We start from the raw sequence: 27,190 nt of genomic DNA on the forward strand, positions 1-27,190 counted from the left end.
TTACCCAACAAAATACTATGAAAGGGCATTACCTTAACCATTTTTATAATTATGATCATTAGGGGAGTTAAAGAAAAACACATACTTTAGCAGGATATCTAAATAACTTCACAAATCCCAAATCATCCCCAGTAGCTAGGACCATTTTGTCACTGGTGAGGCAAGAGGCAGTTATGTCTGTGACTTCTCCAACTACTGGCCAAATTCCTTCACAGCATAAACCAAGCACACTTGTCCATGATGCCCAACAAATTTTTTCTACCTAAAAAGGAAAAAAAAGGCTGTAAGTTCGTGATATCTAAACTTTAAATATTGACAACAAAAATCTGAATATTTTTCTTTATAGTTATATATGGCACAAGTAAAACTAAAGCTTTAATAAAAACAGTGAAATTATTAGTTTTGGTTTTATAGCTTCCTAAGTCTGCTAATTCCTGTAGAAAAATATAACATCATTCAAGATGTTATATATCCACTGTGTGTTCTAGATGCTGAGAATTCAGTGATAATAAATAAGACCATTTCTGCTCTTAGAATAATCAAGAAATCTATATTTCATGTCTAAATTTCTAATACTTTAGAGGCATGTTTTCTAATTAATCATTATCGCAAATTAAGAACCTTTACTTAGAGTCTCTCTCCTTATTAAGCCACTTTCATATTAAATTTGTTTAGCCTCTCTTCCTTGGCCATGTCAAAAAATTTTGCTAATACTGTCACTCACAAAATCAAACACATTTTTTCTTTTTTCTTTTCTTTAAACGGGTATTTGCCAACAAGCATCTAGGCATATGGGTTACAAAAGATTTGATAGTCATGCAGTGTTCTTATCTAAGATAGTATGTCTTCTATTTGCCTTATGTCCTTTGAGGAAAGTAATTGGAGCATAGCTAGACATAAAAGTGACTTATTCCTTTTTTTTTTTCCCTTTTTATAGAGAGAGTCTGCACATGAGTGCCAGTGAGGGCGGGGGTGGGGAGGAGAGAGAGAATCTCAAGCAGGCGCCACACTGGGCCTGACAGAGGGCTTGATCTCACAACCCTGAGATCATGACCTGAGCTGAAATCAAAAGCCAGGCAGGCCACTTAACCAACTAAGTCACCCAGACGCCCCTGTTTTATTCCTTTTCTTAATACAACACCTTCTCCTTTACTCATCTAATAGGCTAGCAAAATAAACTAATAGTTTTGATTTGAATAATCTGAGAACAGGCTTCATTATGTAAATGATGGAAGGTGGGCATCACTGTTCTAACCACTTTGTCAGATCAACAATAATGCAAGCACTATTATCTTCCTACCTCCACACTGGGGATGGTTTGTTTTTTCCCTCTGGGAGCTTCAAAGAATAACTGTTCCTTAGCACCAGTGTTGACCTGTAAAAGCTTTCCTTAAAAAAAAAATTAAAAAATATATACATGTATAAAATATAAATATATCTATATATTTAGTAGGATGTTTAACTTTTTAAAATATTTTCTTTCATGGTTTATACATTTATACATTTGTTTCATAATCATAAAATTGTTTCATATTATGTACAATTACATAGTCAACCCTATTTAAAAGCATTCAATGAACATTACATTAGTATTTTTTACCACCTTTCTCCCATTAAATTCCTTTTCTTTTAAATTCCAGTGTAGAAAACATAGTGTTATATTAGTTTCAAGTGTGCAATATAGCAATTCAACAATTCTATAATACATTATATCATGTAAGTGTACCCTTCATCCGCTTCTATTTCACACATATTCCCACCTCCCTCTTTAAAGTTTTACTTTATTTATTCTTTTTAAGTAAACTCTACATCCAACATAGAGCTCAAACTTACAACCCTGAGATCAAGAGTCACATGCTCCACCAACTAAGTCAGCCAGGTACCCTGATATTTTATTATTTTGGTGTAATTGTAAATGGGATTGTTTTCTTAATTTCTCTTTCTGCTGCCTTTTTAGTGTATAGAAATGCAATGGATTTCTGCATATTGATTTTATATCCTATTACCATACTGAATATGTTTATGAGTTCTAGTAGTTTTTTTGTGGAGTTTTTAGGATTTTCCATATATGGTATTCATGTCATCTGCAAAGAGTAAAGTTTTACTTCTTCTTTACCAATTTGGATTCTTTCTTTTTCTTATTTCAGTGCTGTGGCTAGGGACTTCCATAATACTATGTTTAATAAAAGTGGTAAGAGTGGACATCTTTGTCTTGTTCCTGACATCATATGGAAAGTTCCCAGTTTTGTTTTGTTTTTTAAAATATTTCAGTTATTCACGAGAGACACAGGGAGAGGGAGAAGCAGGCTCCATGCAGGGAGCCCGATGCAGGACTTGATCCCAGGACCCCAGGATCACACCCTGGGCCAAAGGCAGGTGCTCAATCGCTGAGCCACCCAGGGATCCCCCAGCTCCCAGTTTTTCACCATAAAGTAATGATACGATGTGAGCGAGGTTTTTTTTTTTTTTTTTTTTTTTTAATATATGGTCTTTATTATGTTGAGGTATGTTCCCTCTAAACTACCTTGTGAAGGTTTCATCATGAATAGATACTGTACTTTGTCAAATACTTTTTCTCTATTTACTGAAATGATCATAAGCTTTTTATCCCTTCTCTTATTGATGTGACGTATCATGTTGATTGATTGTGAATATTGAACCCTGCCTGCATCCCAGGAATAAATTCTGTATGATCGTGAGAGTGATTTTATTATATTGTTGGGTTTTGTTTGCTGATATTTTGTTGAGGATTACCGCGCATCTAATGTTCATCAGAAATACTAGCCTGGGATCCCTGGGTGGCGCAGCGGTTTGGCTCCTGCCTTTGGCCCAGGGCGCGATCCTGGAGACCCGGGATCGAATCCCACATCGGGCTCCCAGTGCATGGAGCCTGCTTCTCCCTCTGCCTGTGTCTCTGCCTCTCTCTCTCTCTCTGTGTGACTATCATAAATAATAAAATAAAAATAAAAAAAATGTAGTATAAAAGAAAAAGAAATACTAGCCTGTAATTTTCTTTTCCTGTGGTGTCTTTATCTGGTTTTGGTATTAATGTAATGCTGGCCTCAAAGAATGAATTTGGAAGCTTTCTTTCCTCTTCTATTTTTTGGAAAATTTTGAGAAGAACAAGCACTAACTCTTTTTTAGTGTGCAGAATTGCCCTGTGAAGTTACTGGTCCTGGGCTTTTGTTTGTTGGGAGTTTGGGGATTACTGATTCAGTATCATCACTGCGACCAGTCTGTTCAAATTTTCTTTTCCTGTTTCAGTTTTGATAGGTTATATGTTTCCAGGAGTTTATCCTCTTCTCCTATGCTGTCATATTGTTTGGTATATTCTTTTTCTTTTCTTTTGTTTTAAGATTTTATTTATTCATGAGAGAGACAGAGAGAGAGGCAGAGACACAGGCAGAGGAAGAAGCAGGCTCCATGCAGGGAGCCCAATGCAGGACTCGATCCGGGGACTCCAGGATCATGTCCTGAGCCACCCGGGCATCCCTGGAATATTATTTTTCATACTATTCTCTTACAATTCTTTGTATTCCTATGATGTCGGGTTATTATTTCCCATATTTCAATTCTGATTTTGAGTCCTTTTTTATATATTTTTTTCTTTTTAGATGAACTTGGCTAGAAGTTTAACAATTTTGTTGATCTTTTCAAAGAACCAGCTTCCTGGTTTCATGGACCTGATCTATTGTTTTAGTTTCTCTTTTATTTCTGTTCAAATCTTTATTATTTCCTTTCTTCTGCTAGATTTGGGTTTTGTTCTTTTTCTATCTTCTTGAGGTGTAGGGTTAGGTTGAAATTTTTTTTGCTTCTTAAAGTAGACCTATTTTGCTATGAACTTCCCTCTTAGAACTGCTTTTGCTACATACCAAAGATTTTGGATTATTGTGTTTTCATTTTCATTGTCTCCATGATTTTTAATTTCTTCTTTGAATTCTTGGTTGACACCATCATTATTTAATAGCATGTTATTTAACCTCTATGTATTCATGTTCTTTCTAGTTTTTTTTTTTTTTTCTTGTGGTTGATTTCTCGTTTCATGGCATCATGGTCAGAAAAGGTGCATGATAGGAATTCAAGCTTTCTGAATTGTTGAGACCTGTTTTGTCTCCTAATATGTTATACATTCTGGAGAACGTTCAATATGCACTTGAAAAGAATGCGTATTCTGCTGTTTTAGGACAGAATGTTCTAAATATGTCTGTTAAATCCCTCTGGTCCAGTGTCATTCAAAGCCACTGTTTCCTTGTTGATTTTGTTTGGACCTATCCATTGATATAAGTGAGGTGCTAAAGTCCCCAACTATTATTGTATTACTATCAATTACCTCTTTTATGTTTGTTATTAATTGCTTTATGTATTTAAGTACTCCCATGTTAGGTGCAGAAATGTTTACAACTGTTATATCCTCTTGTTGAATTGTTCCCTTTATTAATATATACTGTCCTTCTTTATTTCTTGTTACAGATTTTGTTTTAAAGTCTGTTTTATCCAATAGAAGTATTGGCTATCCTGGCTTATTTTTCACTTCCATCTGGATAAGAAATGGTTTTCCATTCCTTTACTTTCAATCTGCATGTGTCTTTAGGTCTGAAATGAGTCTCTTATAGGCAGCATATAGATGGGTCTTGCTTTTTTATCCATTCTCTCACCCTAGTCTTTTGACTGGAGTGTTGTTCATCCATTTACATCCAAAGTAATTATTGGTAGGTAGGTAACTTATTGCCATTTTGGTACTTGTTTATGGTTGATTTTATAGTTCTTCTCTATTCATTTCTGCCCTCATTCTTTTCTCTCCTGGTTTGCTGGCTTTCTTTAGTGATATACTTTGTATATCTATTACTGGATTTTGATTTGTTATTAGGTTTGTATATAACATCTTATGCCTATAGCAGTCTATCTTAGGTTGATGGTTGCTTAGGTTTGAACCCATTCTTTTTTTTTGTTTTGTATTTATGAGAGTCACAGAGAGAGAGAGAGAGGCAGAGACACAGGCAGAGGGAGAAGCAGGCTCCATGCACTGGGAGCCTGATGTGGGATTCGATCCCGGGTCTCCAGGATCGTGCCCTGGGCCAAAGGCAGGCGCCAAACCGCTGCGCCACCCAGGGATCCCCTTGAACCCATTCTTTACTCTTCTCTCCCCTCCCTATTTTAGGTATATGGTGTTGCATTTCCTTTTCTTTTGATTGATTTTTTATAGATATACTTAGTATTACTGCTTACTTTTCTTTTTTTTCAAATTCTTTTTTAAAGAAAGATTTTATTTACTCATGAGACACACACACACACATACACACACAGAGGCAGAGACATAGGAGAGAGAGAAGTAGGCTCCATGCAGGGAGCCCGATGTGGGACTCAATCCTGGGACTACAGGATCACACCCTGGGCCAAAGGCAGGTGCTCAACCACTGAGCCACCCAGGCATCCCTCCTTACTTTTACTTATGGTCTTTTCTTTCCACTCAGAGTCACCTTTACTATTTCTTGTAGGGCTGGTTTAGTGGTCATGAATTCTTTTAACTTTTATTTGTCTGGGGAACTCTATCTCTCCTTCTATTCTGAGAGCTGATAGAGTATTCTTGGCTGCAGGTTTTTCTCTTTCAGCATTCTGAATATATCATGCCATTTCCTTCTGGCCTGCAAAACATCTGCTGAAAAATCAGCTAAAGCCCTATGGGGTTTCTCTTGTATGTAACTATCTTCTTTTCTCTTGCTGCTCTTAAAATTTTCTCTTTATCACTCCTTTTTGCCATTTTAATTACTGTGTGTCTTCATGTAAACCTCCTTCGTTGGTTTTGTTGTGGGCTCTCTGCACCTCCTGGATCTAGATTTCTGTTTCCCAGATTTGGGAAGTTTGCAGCTATTATTTCTTCAAATAAATTTTATGCCTCCTGTTTTCTTCTCCTTCTGAGATTCCTATAATGTGAATGTTATTACTCCTGATGGTATCACTGAGTTACCTAAGTCTGTTTTTTTTTAATTTTTAAAAAGATTTTATTTATTTATTCATGAGAGACACACACAGAGAGAGAAAGAGAGAGAGAGAGAGAGGGAGAACAGGCTCCATGCAGGGAGCCCGACGTGGGACTTGATCCCGGGTCTCCAGGATCACACCCTGGGCTGAAGGTGGCGCTACACTGTTGAGTCACTGGGCTGCCCCCTCAGTCTGTTTTCATTTATTATTTCTATTTTTTTCTCTCTCTTGTTCAGCTTGATTGCTTTCCATTATTATGTTTGTTTCCATTATATTATGTCCTCCAGGTTGTAGAGTCATGCTTCTGCTTACTCTTGTGTACTATTTATTCCATCTAGTATATGTTAAATTTCATTTATTGAGTTCTTCATTTCTGATTGACTCTTTCTTATGCTTTCTTCTCTTTATTAAGGGTCTTATTGAGGTCATCTACTCTTTGCTCAAGTCCATTATGTATCTTTATGGTCATTACTTTAAATCCTTGATCAGGCATGTTTTTTTAATCTCAAATTTTGTTTAGCTTTCTTGCTGTGATTTTGTCTTCTTTCATTTGGGACATATTCCTGTCTCATCACGCTGTCTAATTCTCTGTGTCTATTTCTCTCTGTTAGGAAAGTCAGCTCTATCTCCTGCTCTTGAAAGTAGTGGCCTTATGAAAAAGAGGTCCTGTGGTGCCCTGTAGCACCATGTCCCCTGTTTACTGGAACCCAGCGCTTCAGAAGTGTCTCCTATATGTGTTGTGTGTGCCCTACTGCTGTTGCTGAGTAGCTTTTGCCTTCAGTCCAGTCATCTGCAATGGCTCTCTGCTGCTGTGGGCAGGGTTTTTCCCTTTGTTGTTAATGGGACAGTCTGGGGCCACCTTGGGCTTGAGTCAGACCAGGTGTTTGTCAGAGATGTAGTAGGACCAAACTGCAGGGCACTTTCCCTGTGTTGTCCCCTGAGAAGCTTTCATAGGTGGGTGGGACTTGCAGTCAGATGAGATGTCTGCCCCCAACTCACTGCTGGCACTGTAGTTAGACTAATGTCTATGGTTATGTTTGTCTCTTCCCAGAATAGGAGTCACTTCGGAGTAGTGCTGGTTCCTGTCAGGGCTGCTTGCATTCTGCCAGAATTATGGCAATGCTTTGGATGGGTTCCAGCCAAGGTTATATTGGAAGGGGCATGTCCCCAGGAGCACACAGAAGTGGGGTATGTGGTGTTAGCAAGGCTTGTGTAGGTCTGCTGTGAAAGGAGACCTGGAACCAAGGTCTGGCTGGAAGGGGTGTATCTGAAGAACGTAGGAGCAGGGAGCATTGTTAAGAAATTTAGAGGATCCCTGGGTGGCTCAGTGGTTTGGCGCCTGCCTTTGGCCCAGAGTGTGATCCTGGAGTCCTAGGATCGAGTCCCGCATTGGACTCCCAGCATGGAGCCTGCTTCTCCCTCCTCCTGTGCCTCTGCCTCTCTCTCTCTATCATAAATAAATAAATAAATAAATAAATAAATAAATAAATAAATCTTAAAAAAAAAAAGAAATTTAGGTGAAGAGTGTTTCTGCTTCATTGGTTCTTGTTGCTGTCCCTATGTCTAGGCTGGGGACACGGGAGGGAAATGGTGCCTGTTAGCTCTTTTGTTCTTAGATAGTTTCCCAACTCATATGCTCTGAGATTAGTAAAACAAAACTCTCTTCTACATACTCCATGGGTTTTCCAATTGCTGCTTCCAGGGCTGTTTGTTACACTGTGTCATTAAGGGGGGAGACTCAGTTTCCTCTCACCCTCCTGGCTCTCCCAGAGCCAAAAGGGCTGATTTTTAAAGTTCTAGGTGTTAAGCCTAGAACAGATTGTAAGAATTTGTGTAATTTGACCCCTCTGGTTTTCAAAGCCAAATATTTTGTCTTTTCCCTGTGGGCTCCCCACTGTGATGGTCTGTTTCTCTCCTCTCTCCAAGCCCGCAGTGTCCCTCCTCCCTCCTGAAGAGAGTCCTATGAATCCTTTTAGTTCTCAACCGCATCTCCACCCTTCCTACCCTCTTTGTGTGGCTTCTTCTCTACATTTAGCTGGGGAGAATCTCTTTTGCCAGTCTTTGGGTCATTTTCTGAGTTATTTACACTGATGTGGGTGTTAGTTGTATCTGTATCTGATACAAGGTGAGTTTAGCACCCTCCTACTCTATCTTCCCTAGAAGTAGGATGTTTACCTTTAATGGGAAAAATTAGTCTTAAATATAAAAACCAATTTCCTCCACAGTCAACCACATATTGAATTCATAAATGGTTTAATTTTTATGTGTGTATACACATAAAAACTATTTTTGTTCCTATGCATATAAAAAACCACAGAAATAAATTTGAGGATTTTTTAAAAAAGCATTTTGTTTAATTGTGTTTGGAAAAACTTTAACAATTAGATTTATGTAAATAAATACATGAAACAAAAATCCTTAAAAATGGAGCATTTAGGGGTAGCCCAGGTGGCTCAGCGATTTAGCACTGCCTTCAGCCCAGGGGTGAAGACCTGGAGACCCGGGATCCTGGAGATCCGAGATCGAGTCCCAAGTCAGGCTCCCTACAGGGAGCCTGCTTCTCCCTCCGCCTGTGTCTCTGCCTCTCTCTCTGTGTCTCTCATGAATAAATAAAATCTTTAAAAAAAAATGGAGCATTTAAAATATTTAGCATTTATCCAAATTATTAAACATTGCCATGTGCAAAGCATTTTACTAAAAAAACAAAGATAAAGATACTCATTAAATTCTGTATGTTATATAATTGTGACTATTTTTAAGAAATGTGTTTTATTGAATGATGGTGAAAAGACATTAAAATCCTCATTAACATATCTATTTTCCAAATTTTCAATTATTATTTATACTAAACTTATCTGACAAAAGTGAGGACAAGTGACTGAAAAACTTTTTTACCTAATATTTAATTTACTTTAAAAATTAAAGAACTTATTACTCTACTACCACTTGAGTTATAACTTAAGTATTGAAAAATCTAAACTGGTAGCATCCACTTTCAGATGTTAAATAAAGGAGTAGAAAGTAATTTTGAGAATGTTTCTCACAAGGATTCTGAACTCATTTGTTGAATCACTTTTTGGTTTCTTTAAAATAGTATGCTAAATCAAATGAACTTTTACCAAATAGGTTATTTAAATTCTTACCTCTAATATCCCAATCAACATGGGTTATGTAACTGGTAGCGCCTTTGCATATTCCTACTCGTTTACTACTCATCACATTGTATATATCTATAAAACTGTCATGGGATGCTACCGCAAGGTATTTCCCAGAACCTAGAAGAGAAACATATTTGCTTGAGATTTTCTATCTTTAAAAATATTTTTTACACTCAACAACTAGAGTTAATTTTCTTAATATTTTTTTGGAGGAACTCTTATCTTAGGTGTTTTGTAAATTATAGCAAAATGTGTATCAAGTGACAAACTGTAACTATATATTTTCAAGTATATTATGATTAACAAAATGTTTTCTTTGGTGTAGTGAGACAGCTCAATGGAAAGCAAGGACCAAAAACTATATACCATATAATTTAATACAGCATGTGTTTAAAAAGAAAGAAAGAAAAGAAAAAAAAAAGCCCTCTAAATTTAGAAGAAATGGAGGTAAACTAACAAATTTTGCCTTAACATTAGTACTTCCCACATTATAGTGTATTTTGACAGAGTGAATACATGGAAATTGATGAAGCAAAATTAATGCAAAATTTCAAAAGTATTAAGAATATAATGAAGATAGTCATCCAATATATGTTAGAAATGAAGAAACCGAAACCCAGAGAAGTGCCTTGGCTCAAATCACACAGAAAATTTAGTGACAGAATTGGCACTAAGCTGGATATTTTGCCACTGATCTAATACGGGAATTTTACCTCCTACCTTATTGTCTTTTCTAGTAAAAAATTAAAATTCCAAGATAGAATAATGGTTAATAAAAATTACATATTGATATATTTGCTTACTACCTCACCCAAGTTAATAATCAAATATGATTTCAACGCTGTCTTACCTGGTGAAAATCGAATATCTGAAATAATATCTTTTCTGTGGTGAAAAGACACAAGGTCCTCTAGAGTATCTGCATTTGCCATTAAGAAACTTCCATCATTCAGACCTACAGCTAAAGCTTTACCGTCAGGAGAAAAACAGCAACATCTCCCACCTAAAAGAGACAGACAGCATATATCAGGTGATTTTCTTTTTTTTAAATTATGTGCTTAAGGAACTTCTAATTTCAAAGAGAATTTCTGTATCCATTATGGCCCCAAATCAGTATTCAAAAGGAGTCAAGGGATGCAGGCAACAGAGTTTTCTACTGAAATCAGTGGTATGGAAACCATTCCCCTCTTCCAAATGTAACAAAAGTACTAATATTTACCTTAAGAAATTAAGTTGATGAAAGATAATGAGAGATTTTAACTAGTGTAAAAAGCCAATGACATATGCGGAAATTTGTGTGTGTGTGTGTGTGTGTGTGTGAGATTACTACCTCTGTAGTTTCTATCCAACAAATCAGATTTTTTTTTTTTTACAAATCAGAAATTTAAGAAATAAGGCCATCCTTACAAAAGTCCTTTCAAATTTGAAAAAATATGACAATAGATAATTACTAAAGCTAGGAAGATCTATCCATGCATGGAAGATCTAATCATGCTTGAAGAAATAATGATGCTAATATTATTAATTTTGAAGAAAAAAGAATTAATATGTATTGGGAAATAAACAAAAATGGGCTTGCCCTGATAGCAAGGGATATATGGCAGACATATTCAAAAGTCCTAAGACTTTTGGTGTCATACATAACATTTGGAGAGGGAGAGATGGGGTACAGCTGTTACAGAATGAAAAGTTACAGAATGAACTAAGAACAAGTTATTTATTTATCATTTCATTATCAAGAACATATTGATAATGAAGAAATCTAGGATGATTTTTGAGATTTAAGAGATGATGGCAACCTGCAGCTGGAGTCAAAGTGATGACAAAGGTGAGGATTTGGATATTTTGAAGATAGAGTTGCCAGGACTCTTAGTGGGAGGAGAGCAGAAGAAAAAGATAAAAATCAAGAATATTTTTTTCAAATGGTGATATTATTCCCAAGATGGAAAAAACTGAGGAAGTACAAATGTTTGGCTTTATACCCATACAGTTAAGGATACTTATGAGAAATTAAGTGAAGACATTGAGAAGCCAGTTTGATATAATTATACTTCTCTGAAGTTCAAAGGAGAGGACTAGACTAGAGATATAAATATGGGAAACAGTGGCATACAGTTAGTAGTCACAGTCATGAACTTGGATAAGAGCTTGTTATTAATTTATTGCCTCTCAGCTCCAAATCCACCCTTTTCTTTCCTGCTATGTGATATTAGAGCTAGGCCCTGTAGATATTTTTCCTTTTCCAGCTAATTTGATTTTGTGAAGGGTCCTTGCAAAGCCAAAGAAGGAAGAGATTTTTCTTTCCTCTGGTGTGCTGGAACCAGTAGATGAGATTAATGACAGGGCAAGGGTAGGTATGGGGGATGGGATTGGGAATGGAAGATTTTCTCTGCCACCACAGCAAAAGATTTCTTTGACCAGCCCTTTGGCAAGTTTCTTTTTCAATGGCACCCATATCCTCTCCAAAGAGATCTGAATCTGCCTGGGAGAGGAGAGGAAGAGTCCTTCCTTAATCACCACCCACTAATCCTGCAGGTGGCAGTTGCTTTCTGCAGTTGCTACTCCTATACTCCTTAGAATCCTCCTTACCTCTTTTAGTAGCTAACCATCTTTTATTAGTTAACAACACTTATTCATATTAAATTTCCCCTATTCCATTTACTAAGGTGGTTTCTGTCTGTAAATTATAGCAAAATGGTTACAGAACTGGTACTGAAGTAGTCATAGGAGACAGATCATTGAAGATGGAACTTTTTGGAATTGGTTTAGTCATGCCTTTGGATATATACACAGTGCTGAGCCCTTAACAATGGGAAATGGGATGCACTGGCATAACAATCAAGTAATCTCCTGTGGTTAACTATAGAGTGTCTAAGGAAGTAAAATGCCCTGGGAGTCCAAGAGGCTGCTGTCTTTGACACAAAATAACGATGACCACAAGAATGATACTGTGCAAAAGATTCCACTGAGTGCCTGGAACATTTAAAAGAAAGAAGGAGCAAGCTCAGGTCTGTCTGTCTATTTATTTTTTAAAGATTTTATTTACTCATTCATGAGAGAGAGAGAGAGAGAGAGAGACAGGCAGAGGGAGAAGCAGGCTCCATATAGGGAGCCTGATGTGGGACTCGACCCGCGGGTCTCCAGGATCACGCCCTGGGCCGAAGGCAGGCACTAAACCGCTGAGCCACCCAGGATCCCCAAGCTTAGGTCTTTAAACTCTCAGTATGAGTCATGGTCTGAATAGAGAACACAAGCTGATGTTGCTAAAAATTAAAAGACAAAATTTAATTGTGTAGGTTGCAAATTTACAATGTCAGTTGAATTCCCAGTCTCACCAAGTTTCTTATGTGATGGGGCACTGATTGGAAAGGAAGGAATTTCGAACTGTGGAATGGGAGCATCCGGTTAGATTCAGACAAAACTGAAAATCCTTTTTTTTTTTCCCATTGAGGCATTTTATTTGCACATATGAATTACATCCCTAGAAAAAGAATCCCAGGATTTTTCCCTCCTGTGTGTTTTCGTCTTGTTTCTTTGTGGTCCATGATGCCAGCTAAGGTTGTCAGTACAATGAAATCAAACTGGTGGGATGGGAGCAGGTTATTCTGCCATTTTTCTAGATCTTTCAGTTGTACATCAAATCTGGGGCTGATCACTCCACACTTGTTTAACCTGCCTGTGAGGTTCACAACAATTTTCCCAGCTCTGTGATCATCGATGATTTCAAATTCGCCAATGTAACCATGCTTCATTATCACAGTGAGAAATCGGACGATGACTTTGGAGCATGGCCTGATAAGAACCTAGCGCTTGCCTCTTTTTTCAGCATTGTTGATGCTCTTGAGAGCATCTGTCAGGACGTTCATGCGCACCATGTGGCTCGGCTGCCATCCAGGAGGATGTGGCCCCAACCACTAAGGCCATGGGGCCGCAGACCAAGTCGGGCTATGGCCTCTCAGAGCGGTCGGCAGCTCCGGTTCCCGCCAGTACTGCGGCCAGTGTTCCACAGGCCGGACTCTCCCAAAAGTGCGGAGCGTGCAGCGGACCGACATGACTGACTCTCCCCTACTTGGCTTAAGTGCCACCGCCCCCCCCCGCCCCCCGCAAGGGCAACATCCTCCGCCCAAGAGGGCTCTGGCACCGAAATCGAGGCTCAGACTGCAGGATGGCGCTGATAGCCGACCGAAAATCTTTTTTTGAATCTAAAGATTTTATCCATTTATTCATGAGAGACACATATAGAGAGGCAGAGACACAGACAGAGATAGAAGCGGGCTCCATGCAGGAAGCCTAATGTGGGACTTGATCCCAGATTCCAAATCACACCCAGGGCCAAAGGCTGATGCTCAACTGCTGAGCCACCCAGGCATCCCCAAAAACTGAAAGTCTTGAACTTCTGTGTTTACTGAGTCTCAGAGCTGGGGCCAAGTTTGCTCTCCTGTGTCTGGGAAGACTGACCTTCTGGGGTAAATGCTTTGCAGGGGATGTTTAACATTCTGAAGAACCATCACAACTACTTCTCTGCTGTCACTAGACTCCTAGCTTGGATCAAATCTCAGCATGCTCTAGGGCGAAGGTTGGCAAACTTTTTTTTAAGGACCAGAGAGTAAATATTTTCAGTGTCGCAGGCCATATGGTCTCTGTCACTACTATTCAACTCTGCTACTGTAGCACAAAAGCAGATATAAATAGTACATAAATGAATGGACATGGCTGTGTTCCAATAAAATATTACTTACAAAATCAGGAGGTGGTCTGGATTTGCTAACATTTGATATAGAGGAAGGAATACAAAAGCTTAGGGAGGTAAGAATGTTGCAGCAGATTTTTCATATGCAACCTATATGTCTGCCCACCAAGAACAACCCCCTCAAAAGTCTAGAAAATAGTCCCTTTACAAAACCATTGAGAAATAACATTAAGGGCAACATCTACATCTTTGAAAAGCTCTATGATATCCTCCTGTGTAGATCAGGAATGGGAGACGTCTCCATTAATATGGGCTTCCTGATTCAATAGGGATCATCTAGGAAAAGCAGAAGCCAAGTAGCAGCACTTAAAAGAGCAGATTTGGGCAGCCCGGGTAGCTCAGCAGTTTAGCGCCACCTTCAGCGCCACCTGGGTGTGATCCTGGAGACCTGGGATGGAGTCCCACATTGGGCTACCTGCATGGAGCCTGCTTCTCCCTCTGCCTGTGTCTCTGCCTCTGTCTCTCTCTCATGAATAAATAAATAAAATCTTAAAAAAAAAATAAAAATAAAAGAGCAGTTCTTTTACCAAAAAAGGGCAGCAGGAAGGTACTAATAATCAGAATGTTCTGGCCTGTGGAGATTTCTGATGGTGACTAATCAATCATGGTATCTGAAGGAATGAAACAGATGAGTAGACTACTAGATTAATGTTTGTTCTATGTAACAGAAAAAACTCCAGACCTGGTGGCTAAGAAACGGACTTCAGATACCATGATGGAAAGTCACAGATTCTCAGCTTGTTTTCAGACCTGGGCCAATCATATACTTAGAGCCCCTGATTAAAGGGAAGGCTAAGTCTCATTGAAAAGGACCCTGTAGCAATGCCACAGCATATTAAGTACATCTTCTTCCAAATCAATCAGTGGCCACAAATGGCTCAACTGAAGAAAAGGAAATACTCAAACATTCAGGAATTAGTAAACAGGGCTCTGAACTGACACTAATTCTGTGAATTCCATCCAATTCCTGAATTGTAGCATTTATACCTGGCAACTTGTAGAATCCACTAGACTGGTTCCATGATCCATGGGATAAGGGTCATTACAAGGAAAAATAAGTGCAAACTCCTGGAAATTTCTCTCTCTCAAGATAATAAATCAGATGCAAAACTGCAGGCTTGAGAATTGAAAAAAATCAGTGATACTACCAAAGACTTAAAATATGCACTAGTGATGGGATGCCTGGGTGGCTCAGTGGTTGAGCACCTGCCTTTGGCTGAGGACATGATCCTGGAGTCCTGGGATCGAGTCCTGCATCGGGCTCCCTGTATGGAGCCTGCTTCTCCCTCTGCCTATGTCTCTGCCTCTATCTCTGTGTCTCTCATGAATTAAATAAATAAAATATTTAAAAAAATACACTGGTGAAAATATCTAACACGCTTAGACTTGCCAGTTTGGTCTATGTGAAATAAGATGGTTTTGTTTATTTTTATTTTTTTTAAAGATTTATTTATTCATATGAGAGAGAAATTGTGAGAGAGTGTGGTGGGGGGCAGAGGGAGAGAAGAAGACTCCCTGCCGTGTGTGGGGCCAAATTCAGGGCTCCATCTCACGACCTTGATATCATGACCTGAGCTGAAATCAAGAGTCGAATGCTTAACCAGCTGAGGCACCCAGGCTCCCCTAAGAGGGACTTTAGATACTAACCATGGATAATAAATTTAATCAGGTAGCAATACTAACTGAAGCTACTCTTCCAGATCTTTACAAGAACAAACAAACACAGCCCCTAACATTTTGCATGCAGTTACTGCCCTAGTTAATGCTTTTTTCCTCCACCCCAATTTATAAGGACCACCAGAGCAGTCTGCTTTTACCTGGCTTGTATCTGTGCACACCATCAAAGCCTTGCCTCAGGGCTATTCAACTCTCCTGTTTTTTGCCATAATATAGTCCAGAGAGATCCTGATCGTCTTGACATTCCACAAAACATCTCAATGGTCCACTACATTGATGACATTATGCAGAATGGATCTGGGGAGCAGGAAGCAACAAGTACTTTAGATGTCTTAGTGAGACATAAGTGAATCAAGAGAGTGGAAGATAATTCCCACAAAAAATTAAGGGACCTGCCACCTCAGAAGCTTCTGGGGATCCAATTCTCTGGAATACATCATGATACTCCCTTTAAAGGTGAAAAGCAGGTTGCTGCACCTTCCATCACCTACCACAAACAAAAGGAGCAAAATGCCTTTTATGCCTTTTGGAAGTCTACACATTTGAGTTAGCTGCTTCTATTCATTTATCAAGTCACTTAAGAGGCTTCCAGGGGACCAGAAGAGAAGGCAAGCTGATCTTCCATTTAGGCCTTATAATCTAGCAAATACAATGATACTCAAAGTGTCTGTGGTAAATAAAGACACTATTTGAAGTGTCTGTATGAAGCCTCTGGAAAGCTATTCAAGGAGAATTGTACCGCAGATCTCTTAGATTTGGGAAAAAAATCCGTACCCTTCTTTATAGGTAACTATTTTCCCTTTGAGAAGGTGTTTCAGCCTTACTACTTGGCCTTGGTAGAGACTAAATGCCTAACTATGGGATATCAGGTGACTATGTGTCCTAAGCTTCCTCCCTGAATCGCAAGTTACATGACCTATCTAGCCATAGATTGGGTGTGCAGAGCAGCTATCTATGATCAAATGGAAATGGTATATAAAAGACCAGTCTTCCACAGATCTGGAAGTCAGAAGTAATTTGCATGAATAAGTGGCTCAGAATCCAACAATGCTTCCTGCTACAATATCTCTTCTCTCTCCCAGTCTATACCTGTGGCCTCACAGGTATTCTTTAATGATCAGTTGACTGAGGAAGAAAAAACTTGAGCCAGATTTACAGATGTTTCTATATAGTATATGTTGGTACCCATCTGAAGTCACTATAGCCCCACTCAGGGGTGACCCTGAAGGATAGCAGTAAAAGTAAAATTTCACAATGGGCAGCACCTTCAAGCAGTACATTTGGTTTGCCACTTTTGTGGTGAGAAATGACCAGATGGACAGATTTATCCTGACTCATTAGCAAGTGTTAACTAGTTGGATGATCAGTTGGGGACTGGATTCTTTCAGGATTAGAAAGAATGGAATTTTCCTTGATAGAAAATGAAACTTTCAAAAAGGGCAAGGTATGTGAAGATTTTTGTGTCCTACAGAATGCCCAAATCGTCTATTCCAGAGGAGACCAGTATTGTGCTCTATGGATCTTAGAGAAGCCTCTTTTCCTAGCCAATTAGTACTCACTCAGTGAGCCCACGGTGACAAAGACAGAGTTTATGCTAGACTTGGAAAACATAGATTCTCTTTTTCAAGGTTATCTTGCTACCACTACCACTACCGCTGAGTGTCTAATATGCTAACAGTAGAGATCAAGTGAACCTCTGATACGGTACCATTCCCTAGGGGGATCAACCAGCCAACTGGTAGCATATTGATTATACTGAGCCTCTTCCATTACGGAGGAGGCAAAGATTCATCTTCACTAAAACAGACATGAATTCTGGATTTGCCTTCTATGACCATTATGATCCTGCTAGCACTGCCATCCATGAACACATGGGATGCCTTATCCACCATCACCGAATTTAATGCTTCTGATCAAGGAACTTATAATCAAAAATATGTAGCATTAGACTTATACCCATGGAATTAGTTTTATCACAACTCCCACTACTCAAGAGAAAGTTACTAAAAGAACAATTAATTAACAGTGGAATGGCTTATTGAAAACTAATTTATGGCACCATCTGAGAAACAATGCCCTCAAAGATAAGGGTTTTGTCTTACAGCATGCAACACATGCTTTGAATCACAGACCATTGTCTACTTCATAGCCGGATAACACAGGTCTGGAAATCAAGAAGTAGAAGTGAGAAGGACTCTTCTCACCATTCAATCTAATAACCAACTTGCACAATTTTGTTTTACATCCTGGCAACTCTGAGCTCTGCTGATTTAGTCTTATCTCCCAAGAGCAGAGAGAATTCTTTTACTAGGGGACATATGCCTCTCTGAAATGGAAGGCGAGAGTGCCACTTGGCCATGTTGGGCTCCTTGTGCCAGTGAAACAGCAGGCAAAGAGAAGGGCTGTTACTCTTCTGGCTAGAGTGATTGTTCCTAATTACAGAGGCGACACTGAGTTATTGCTACACACTGAGGGCAAAGGGGACTATATCTGAAACCCAGAGGGATTCATTGGGATGCTTCTTAGTTTTCCATGACCAATGGTAAAACTTAATGGAACAACCACCAGGAAAAAAATCAGGTAGAGATACTGAGATTTCACATCATTTAGCAATGAAGGTCTGTCTGGGTTACCTCATGAGCTAAATAACTCTAATTATCTGAGGTTCTGGCTAAGACAAAGAAAATATGAAATGGATACTAGAAGAGGGAAGTCAGAGATATCAACCATAGCCCATAACCAGTTACAGAAATAGGGACTATACATAAATGCTTGTTATGCATATATATAAACTGTTTACTTCTTTTTTTTTAAAATTTTTATTTATTTATGATAGTCACGCACACACACAGAGAGAGAGAGAGAGAGAGGCAGAGACATAGGCAGAGGGAGAAGCAGGCTCCATGCACCGGGAGCCCAACGTGGGATTCGATCCCGGGTCTCCAGGATCGCGCCCTGGGCCAAAGGCAGGCGCTAAACCACTGCACCACCCAGGGATCCCAAAACTGTTTACTTCTTATCTCTTGTTTTTAAATATTTTATACAAGTTCATTGGTGGTTAACTTTACAATTTAGTCTTAAGGTAAGAGAATATTCAGTAAGACCAAAAGTGAATTTGTTAGTAATGAATATAGTCAGCAATGGATACACTGACTGTTGGAGCTGTGTGTCTTCTAATTTTGGGGAGAGGTTGAGAATTTCTTCACCCGTACCAACTGCAGCTGCATCTCTTTGGTTAGAAACTTTTCGGGTAGAACACAAACATAATGTCAGTTCTGTGGTTATACCAAAGTTCAACTGTTCATAAAAAGATACATATAGATGCTAATTAGACTAAAGAGTAGTCTGTGCCAGTTATTACTTTATTGTCTTTTAGTTCCAAATCTACCATTTTTGGGGCCTTGTAGAAGATTTTTGTCTTGCCAGCAAACTGATACAAAGCTTTGCCAATAGAGGATGTTGGGAAGATACTACCAGTTCAAAGCAGGAGAAAGGGACTCTTCTAGTGTTGGATTTTACCTAGCCAGCCAGAGCACTGTTATGTGGGGAATCTGCAGCATTCTCTAACTGGGGCAGTACCCAGAGTCCCCTACCAAGGTCCCCTACCATCACATGATCCCAGGGTCCTGGGATTAAGCTCCGCATGGGGCTCCCTGCAGGGAGCCTGCTTCTCCCTCTGCCTATGTCTCTGCCTCTCTCTGTGTATCTCTCATGAATAAAGTCCTAAAAGAATAAAAAAAAATAAGGCTATGACTGCTCTGTAGGCACAGGAGACTTATCTTGCACCAGGGCCTCCTGGATAAAATTGGATCTTTGAAGGGTTATACAGTCATCGTATTCATACAGTCCTGGTTTTCAAGTTCCAGGTTACTTCTAAGTTCCAAAATACCAGCACTGAAGATATAAGACATTATTTCCAAATTTTAAAATAATCTGATAACTGGAAAATTAACATCTTTTTTTTTTTAAAGATTTTATTTATTTATTCATGAGAAACACAGACATAGGCAGAGGGAGAGGCAGGCTTCCCACAGGAAGCCTGATGCGGGACTTGATCCTGGGACTGTGGGATCACAACCTGAGCCAAAGGCATATGCTCAACCACTGAGCCACTCAGGTGCCCCGGGATCATTAACATCTTAGGGCATCTAGAGTTCTATTATTTTCCTACTTCTTTCAAGCTTTAATGGAGAGGACAATCAACTAAGCAAAGTTTCAACTGTGCAAATAATTCTTACTCTAGGTTCAAAGACTTTGTCTACAAGTGGAATGTGATCACTGGATTGGTTTCTTAGATCTGCCATTATAAGTTACTACAAACTAGGTGGCTTAAAACAACAGAAATCTCTTTTCTCACAGTTCTGGAAGCCAGAGTTTGAAATCAAGGTATTGGCAGAACTATGCTCCCTCTGAAAGTTCTAGGAAGGAATTCTTTCTTGCCTCTCCCTGGCTTCTGAAGTTTCCCACCAATCCTTGATGCTCCTTGGCTTGTAGATGCATCACCTCAATTTCTGCCTGTTATTACATCATATTCTTCCTTTGTGTCTGTGTTTCTGTGTCTTCATAAAGCCTTCTTATAAGAACACATGTCATTCAATATAGAGTCCATCCTAATCCAGTATGACCACATCTTAGCTTGATTACATTTGCAAAGACCCTAATTCCAAATAAGGTCACATTCAAAGGTATAGGGGGTTAGGACTTACACATATCCTTTTAGGGACACAATTCAATCCACATTAGACATGATAGTAATGGATTAGAATTTCCTTCTATACATCACAAATCTAAGAACAATGAAACTAGAAATCCTTTCTTTTAAATAAACATTATAGCTTGCTATCAATAAAAGAATAATAGTCCTTACCAAAAAAGAAAAAGTTATTCAAAAAGATGTCTTCAAAAAAAAAAAAAAAAGATGTCTTCAAAGCTATCAAACAAGAGATAGTTGTATATGATGACTTCGAGGAAATACAGAAATAGATTATATTTGTATCTTTTCACCTTACTCAGACTAGTATATAGTATAGTTAGGGTCTTTTGAACATCTGGGAATACTTATACAAAACGAATTACTTTTGCAACTCAATGATAATAATGGACTTTCGTTTTGACTGCTTTTTTTTTTTTTTTTTTTTTTTTTTTTTAGGATTTTATTTATTTCTTTGGACAGGGAGAGCATGAGCATGAGGAGGGGCAGAGGGAGAGGAACAAGCAGACTCCTTAGCAGACTCCTTGCTGGGAGCCTGACATGGGGCTTGATCCCAGGACCCTGATCCCAGGACTCTGAGAACATAACCCCAGCTGAAGGCAGACACTAACTGATTGAGCCACCCAGGCGCCCTGTTAAGACTGTTTTAAAAAGAAAGATTATGGGGCACCTCGGAGGCTCAGTCTGTTAAGCATCTGCCTTTTGGCTCAAGTCATGATCCTGCAGTCCCAGGATCTGCCATGTTGGGGCTCCCTGCTCTGCTTCTGTCTCCCCATCCCACCTCCCCACTTCTGTTTCCTACTCTCTCACTCTCTAAGTAGATACATAAAATCTTTAAAAAAATAAAAGAAAGATTAAGTATTGCATTTTCAAGTTTCCATGCTGAAAGTTTCTCTATTTTAAGAAATATTTATTTTAAGCAATTTATTAATTAAAATAAGGTAAGACAGCCATATTTTTATAATTTCATCTTTTTACTTGAATATTTACAAGCTTTGTACTTAGTTTCAATGATTTTTACTTTTTAACACTTCTTTTGACTTATGAACACCTTAAGAAAGAAAATACAGGGGTGCCTGAGTGGCTCAGTTTGTTAAAAGTCTGCCGTCAGCTCAGGTCATGATCTCAGGGTCCTAGGATCAAGCCCTACATCGGGCTCCTTGCTCAGTGGCGAGCCTGCTTCTCCCTCTCCCCCTTCCTGCAGCTCCTTTTGCTTGTTCTGTCAAATAATAAAATCTTTCTTTTTTTAAAAAAGAAAAAAAAAAGGTATTTAACTGCATACAATTTCTTTTTTTCCCCAAAAAAACCCTCCACATATCTGTATTGCCCCCCCCACCTTTTTAAAGATTTTATTTATTCACTTGACAGAGAGAGAGAGAGAGAGAGAACAATCAAGGAGAGCAGTAGAGGGAGAGGGAGAAGCAGACTATCCTCTGAGCAGGGAGCCTGATTGGGGCTGGATCCCAGGACCCTAGGATCACAATCCGAGCCGAAGGCAGACGTTTAACCCAACTGAACTACCCAGGCACTCCTTTATTGTCCTTTTATTGAGTATTACAATCATATCTTGAAGGAAGAGTAGACTTTTTAAAGAGCAGACTTTAAAAAATATGCCTGGCAATAAAGAAAAACTCAAGAAATAGACTTGTGTATCTTGCCTGGGTTCTAGATAAAGGGAAAAATCATACTTGGGGATTCACAAATTCAGGGTGACTTATACAAATCTTAGATTTCAAGTTACACTAATTATAGGATCTATGCAATCCTAGCTAAAGAAATCCTTAGTAGTTCTGGATGGTAGCAACTTAGGCACTCAGGCACAAAATCACTCTGGAAGAACACCTTTGATCCAGACCTCAGAAAATCCCTATAGGTAAAGAAAGCCCATTTAAACATAAGCCTACAATCCAAATTTTCAAGTACAAAAGAAAATGGAACACCATGAGGGAGTCAGCAGGAAAATAACCCCAAAGCAGCAGAAAGAAAAACACAGCATAGTCAGATCCCAAAGGATGTCAAATAACTAGATTTTATTTATTCATGAGAGACACAGGCAGAGGGAGAAGCAGGCTCCATGCAGGGAGCCTGATGTGGGACTCAATCCCGGGTCTCCAGGATCACGCCCTGGGCTGAAGGTGGCGCTAAACCGCTGAGCCACCCAGGCTGCCCCTAGATTATATATTCCTTATCTGATAGGTAAGGATTAAAGACATAAGAGAGGAAAGCTAAAACACAAACCAGGAATAATATGTTATAAAAAATTCTAAGGCAATTCGAAAACAAAATTTCTACAAATGAGAATTATCAAAATCAAATACCTAATATGTAGGTGACACAGCAGATGTGAAGGAGAAAGAGCTGCTAATTACTCAGCCATCAAAAAGAATGAAATCTTCCCATTTGCAACAGTATGGATGGAGCTAGAACGTATTACACTAAGTGAAATAAGTCAGAGAAAGAAAAATACCATATGATTTAACTCACATGTGGAATTTAAGAAATAAAACAAATGAGCAAAAGGAAATAAAGAGAGGCAAGCCAAGAAACACTCTTAACTACAGAGAACAAACAGATGGTTGTCACCACGGTAGGGGGGTGGGTGGGATGGGTTAAATGGGTGATGGCAATTAAGAGTGTACTTGTGTTGAGCACTGAGTGTTCTATGTAAGTATTGAATCACTAAATTGTACACCAGAAACTAATGTTATACTATATATTAGCTAACTGGAGTTTAAATAAAACTTTTTTTTTTTAATTTTTATTTATTTATGATAGTCAGAGAGAGAGAGAGAGAGAGAGAGAGAGAGAGGGGCAGAGACATAGGCAGAGGGAGAAGCAGGCTCCATGCACCGGGAGCCCGACGTGGGATTCGATCCCGGGTCTCCAGGATCGCGCCCTGGGCCAAAGGCAGGCGCCAAACCGCTGCGCCACCCAGGGATCCCTTAAATCTTCCAGAATGCTTCACAAAGAGGTAGAAAATGTGAAATAAGCCAAGACATGGAATAATGGCACAGAATCAAACCATAAAAAGCCCTTTCAACATTCAAGTTTGCAGGGGTGCCTGGATGGTTAAGTTGGTTAAGTGTCTGACTCTTGATTGCAGCTCAGGTCATGATCTCAGAGTCGTGCTGGGCAAGGAAGGAGCCTGCTTAAGATTCTCTCTCTCGCTCTTTCCCTCCTCCTCTCCCCACTTGCATGTGCTCTCCCTATCTAAATAAATAATTTAGATTTGCAAAATCAGCTAGAAACAGTTAACAAAATGGCAATAAACACGTGCCTACCAATAATTATTTTAAATGTAAATGGATTAAATGCCCCAATCAAAAGACAGTGTAGCTGAATGGATAAAAATAGAAGACCCATCTATATGCTGCCCACAAGAAATACATTGTACAAATAAGGTCACACACAAAATAAAAGTGCAGGTCTGAAAAAAGATATTCTAGGCAAATGGAAACCAAAAGAAAGCTGGGTAGCCTTACTTTTATCAGATGAAACAGACTTTAAAATAAAGACTGTAGAGGCACCTGGGTGGGTCAGTTGGTTAAGCAATTCAGGTCATGTTCCTGGGGTCTTGGGATTGAGTCCCAAGTCAGGCTCCCTGCTCTGTGGGACTCTGCTTCTCCCTCTTCCTCTGCTGCTCCCTCTGCTTATGCTCTCTCACTTGTGCTCTCTCTCAAATAAATAAAATCTTAAAAAAAAAAAGACTGTAATAAGAGACAAAGAAGGTCAATACATAATGATAAAGGGGTCAATCCAACTAGAGAATGTAACATTTGTTAATATGTATTCAACAGAAGAGCACTTACATACATAAAGCAAGTATTAACAGATCTAAAGGAAGAAGTAGCAATACAATAATTATAGGGGTCTTTAATACCCCATTCATATCAATAGATAGATCATCTAAACAGAAAATTAATAAGGAAACACTGGCCTTAAATGGCATGTTACACCAGATGGGCTTAACGGATATTTACAGAAGATCCCATCCAGAAACAAGAGAATACACATTCTTCTCAAGTGCACATGGAACATTCTCCAAGACAAATCATATGTTATGCCACAAAACGACTATTAATAAATCTAAGAGGACTAAAATCATATCAAGCATCTAATCCAACCACAACAGTATGACACTAGAAATTAATTACATGAAGAAAACTGGAAAACTCACAAATACATGAAGATTAAACAACATGTTACTGAACAACCAATAGGTCAAAGAATTTAAAAGAGAAATAAAAAAAATACTCTGAAACAAACAAAAATGGAAATACACCAAAATTTATGAAATAGAGCATAACAGTTCTAAGAGGTAAGTTTATAGTGATAAATGCCTACCTCAGAAACAAAAACAAATCTCACATAAAGAACCTAACTTTATACCTCAAGGAACTAGAAAAAAAAGAACTGAAGGCCAAAGGTAGTAGAAGAAAGGAAACAAAGATTTGAACAGAAATAAATGGAGACTAGAAAAACAATAGAAAAATCAGGGACACTAAGAGCTGGTTTTTGAAAAGACAAAATTGACAAACCTTTAGCTAGACTCACTAAGAAAAAAGAGGGGACTCAAATAAAATCAGAAATGAAAGAGGAGATGTTACAACTGATACCACAGAAATATAAAGGATCATAAGAGACCACTCTGAATAATTATTTGCCAACAAACTACTTAGAAGAAATGGATAAATTCCTAAAAACATACAATCTGCCAAGACTGAATTATGATGAAACAGAAAATGTGAACAGACTGGTTACTAGCAAGGAGATTAAGTTAGTATTAAAAATCTCCCAATTAATAAAAGTTCAGGACCAGATGGCTTCACTGGTGAATTTACCAAGTACCCAAAGAATAATTAATACCAATTCTTCTCAAAATCTTCTGAAAAATAGAAGAGGGAGGAACTCTTCCAAACATATTTCACCAGAGCAACATTACCTTAATACCAAAATCAGACAAAGAGGCCACAAAAAAAAAAAAAAAAAAAAAAAGAAAAGAAAAGAAAAAAAAAAAAAAGAAAGAAAATTACAGGTCAATGTCTCTGATGAACATAGAGGCAAAAATCATCAACAAAGTATAAGTAAACTGAATTCAGAAATACATTAAAAGGATCATACAGCATGATCAAGTGGGATTTATTCCAGGGATGCAAGAATGATTCGACATGTACAAATCAGTCAATGTGATATAGTATCATTAACAAAATGAAGGATGCGGATGCCTGGGTGGCTCAGTCAGTTAAGCATCCAACTCCTGATTTCAGCTCAGGTCATGGTCTCAGGGTTGTGAGATCGAGCCCCACATCAGGCTCCATACTGAGCGTGGAGCCTGCTTAAGATTCTCTCCCCCTATCTGCCTCTCTTTCTCTTAAACAAACAAACAAACAAATAAATAAATAAATAAATAAATAAATAAATAAATAAATAAATAAATAAATAAATAAATAAAAATCATGATCATCTCATTAGATGCACAAAAAACATTTAACAAACTTAAACATCTGTTCTTAATAAAAACTCTTAACAAAGTGGATATAGAAAGAGGCTACCTCAATATAACAAAGGCCACATATGACAAGCCCACCACTAACATCATACTCAATGGTGAAAGGCTGAAACATTTTCCTATAAGATCAGGAACAAGGATGTCTACTCTTGCCACTTTTATTCAACATAGTTTTATAAGTCCTAGCCAGAGCAACTGGTGGAGGTGGGGAAGGGGGAAAAGAAAAAGAAAAGGCATTCAAATTGGAAAGGAAGTAAAACTGTCACTATTTGCAGATGACACATCACATATTGAAAACCCTATGACTCCATAAAAAACTGTCAGAATAAAATTCAGTAAAGTTGCAGGCTACAAAATCAATATACAAAAATCTGTTGCATTACTCTGTATTAATAACAAACTATGAGAAAGAAATTAAGAAAACTCTCCCATTTACAATTGTATTAAAAAAAAATCTAGGAATAAATTTAACCAGGGAGGTGAAAGACCTATATATTGAAACCTATGAAGACACTAATGAAAGAAATTGAAGACAACAAAATAAATGAAAAGATATTCTGTGCTTACAGATTGGAAGAATTAGTCCTGTTAAAATGTCCCTATCACCCAAGGCAAAATACAGATTCAGTACAATCCTTATCAAAATTCCAATGGTATTGAGTTGACTGGCTGGCCCAATCAGTAGATCCTGGGACTCTTAATCTCAGAGCAGTGAGTTCAAGCTGGGCATAGAGACTACTTAAAGAATTCCAATGGCATTTTTCACAGAAATAGAACACTGCTAAAATTTGTATATGGAACCACAAAAGACACAGAGTAGCCAAAGCAACCTTTGAAAAAGAACAAAGCTAGAGGCATCACAATCCCTGATTTCAAGCTATACTATAAAGTTACAGTAATTAAAACAGTATGGTATTGGCATAGAAACAGACATATATACCAATGGAAATGATTACAGAGTCCAGAAATAAACCCATGCATATATGGTCAAGTAATTTAAGAAAAAAGCAACCAAGAATATACAATGGAGAAAGGATGGTCTCTTCAATAAGTGGTAATGAGAAAAATTGGACAGGCACATGCAAAAGAATGAAACTGAACTACTATATTACACCATTCAAAAAAATTAACTCAAAAGATTAAACACTTAAATAGAAGACTCCTAGAAGAAAACATAAGCAATAATATGCTTCTTGATACAGGTCTTGCTGATTTTTAAAAAAACTAACACCAAAATCAAATATGACAAAAGCAAAAATAAACAAGTGGGACTACAGCAAGCTAAAAAGCTTCTGCACAGCAAAGGAAACCAATGAAAAGGCAACTTACTGACTGGGAGAAAATAGCTGCAGATCATATATCTGATTAGAGGCTACTATTCAAAATACATTAAGGACCTCCTACAA

General features: G+C 38.3%; 1 protein-coding gene and 1 pseudogene across 13 annotated transcripts in view; both read right to left on the bottom strand.

Moving 5' to 3' along the window:
- Window positions 1-27,190, bottom strand: part of EML5 (EMAP like 5) — a 183,047-nt gene that overhangs the window by 41,431 nt on the left and 114,426 nt on the right. For 11 of the 13 annotated variants that reach the window (XR_013386704.1, XR_013386706.1, XM_077910282.1 and 8 more), the window contains 4 exons: window positions 9,988-10,140; window positions 9,123-9,254; window positions 1,301-1,389; window positions 86-262 (listed from right to left, as the gene is read on the bottom strand). Coding sequence is in view for 10 of the 13 variants with exons in the window: in XM_077910282.1 (XP_077766408.1) it covers window positions 86-262; window positions 1,301-1,389; window positions 9,123-9,254; window positions 9,988-10,140 (551 nt within the window). In the remaining 3 variants the exon portion in view is untranslated. Of the gene's footprint in view, window positions 1-85; window positions 263-1,300; window positions 1,390-9,122; window positions 9,255-9,987; window positions 10,141-15,708; window positions 15,862-27,190 lie in introns of those variants that run through there. The other 2 variants (XR_013386707.1, XM_077910290.1) reach the window with 2 other exon arrangements.
- Window positions 12,611-13,027, bottom strand: LOC144320185 (small ribosomal subunit protein uS8 pseudogene; annotated as a pseudogene).

This window comes from Canis aureus, chromosome 9, assembly GCF_053574225.1.
Source record: "Canis aureus isolate CA01 chromosome 9, VMU_Caureus_v.1.0, whole genome shotgun sequence".
NCBI lineage: Eukaryota > Metazoa > Chordata > Mammalia > Carnivora > Canidae > Canis > Canis aureus.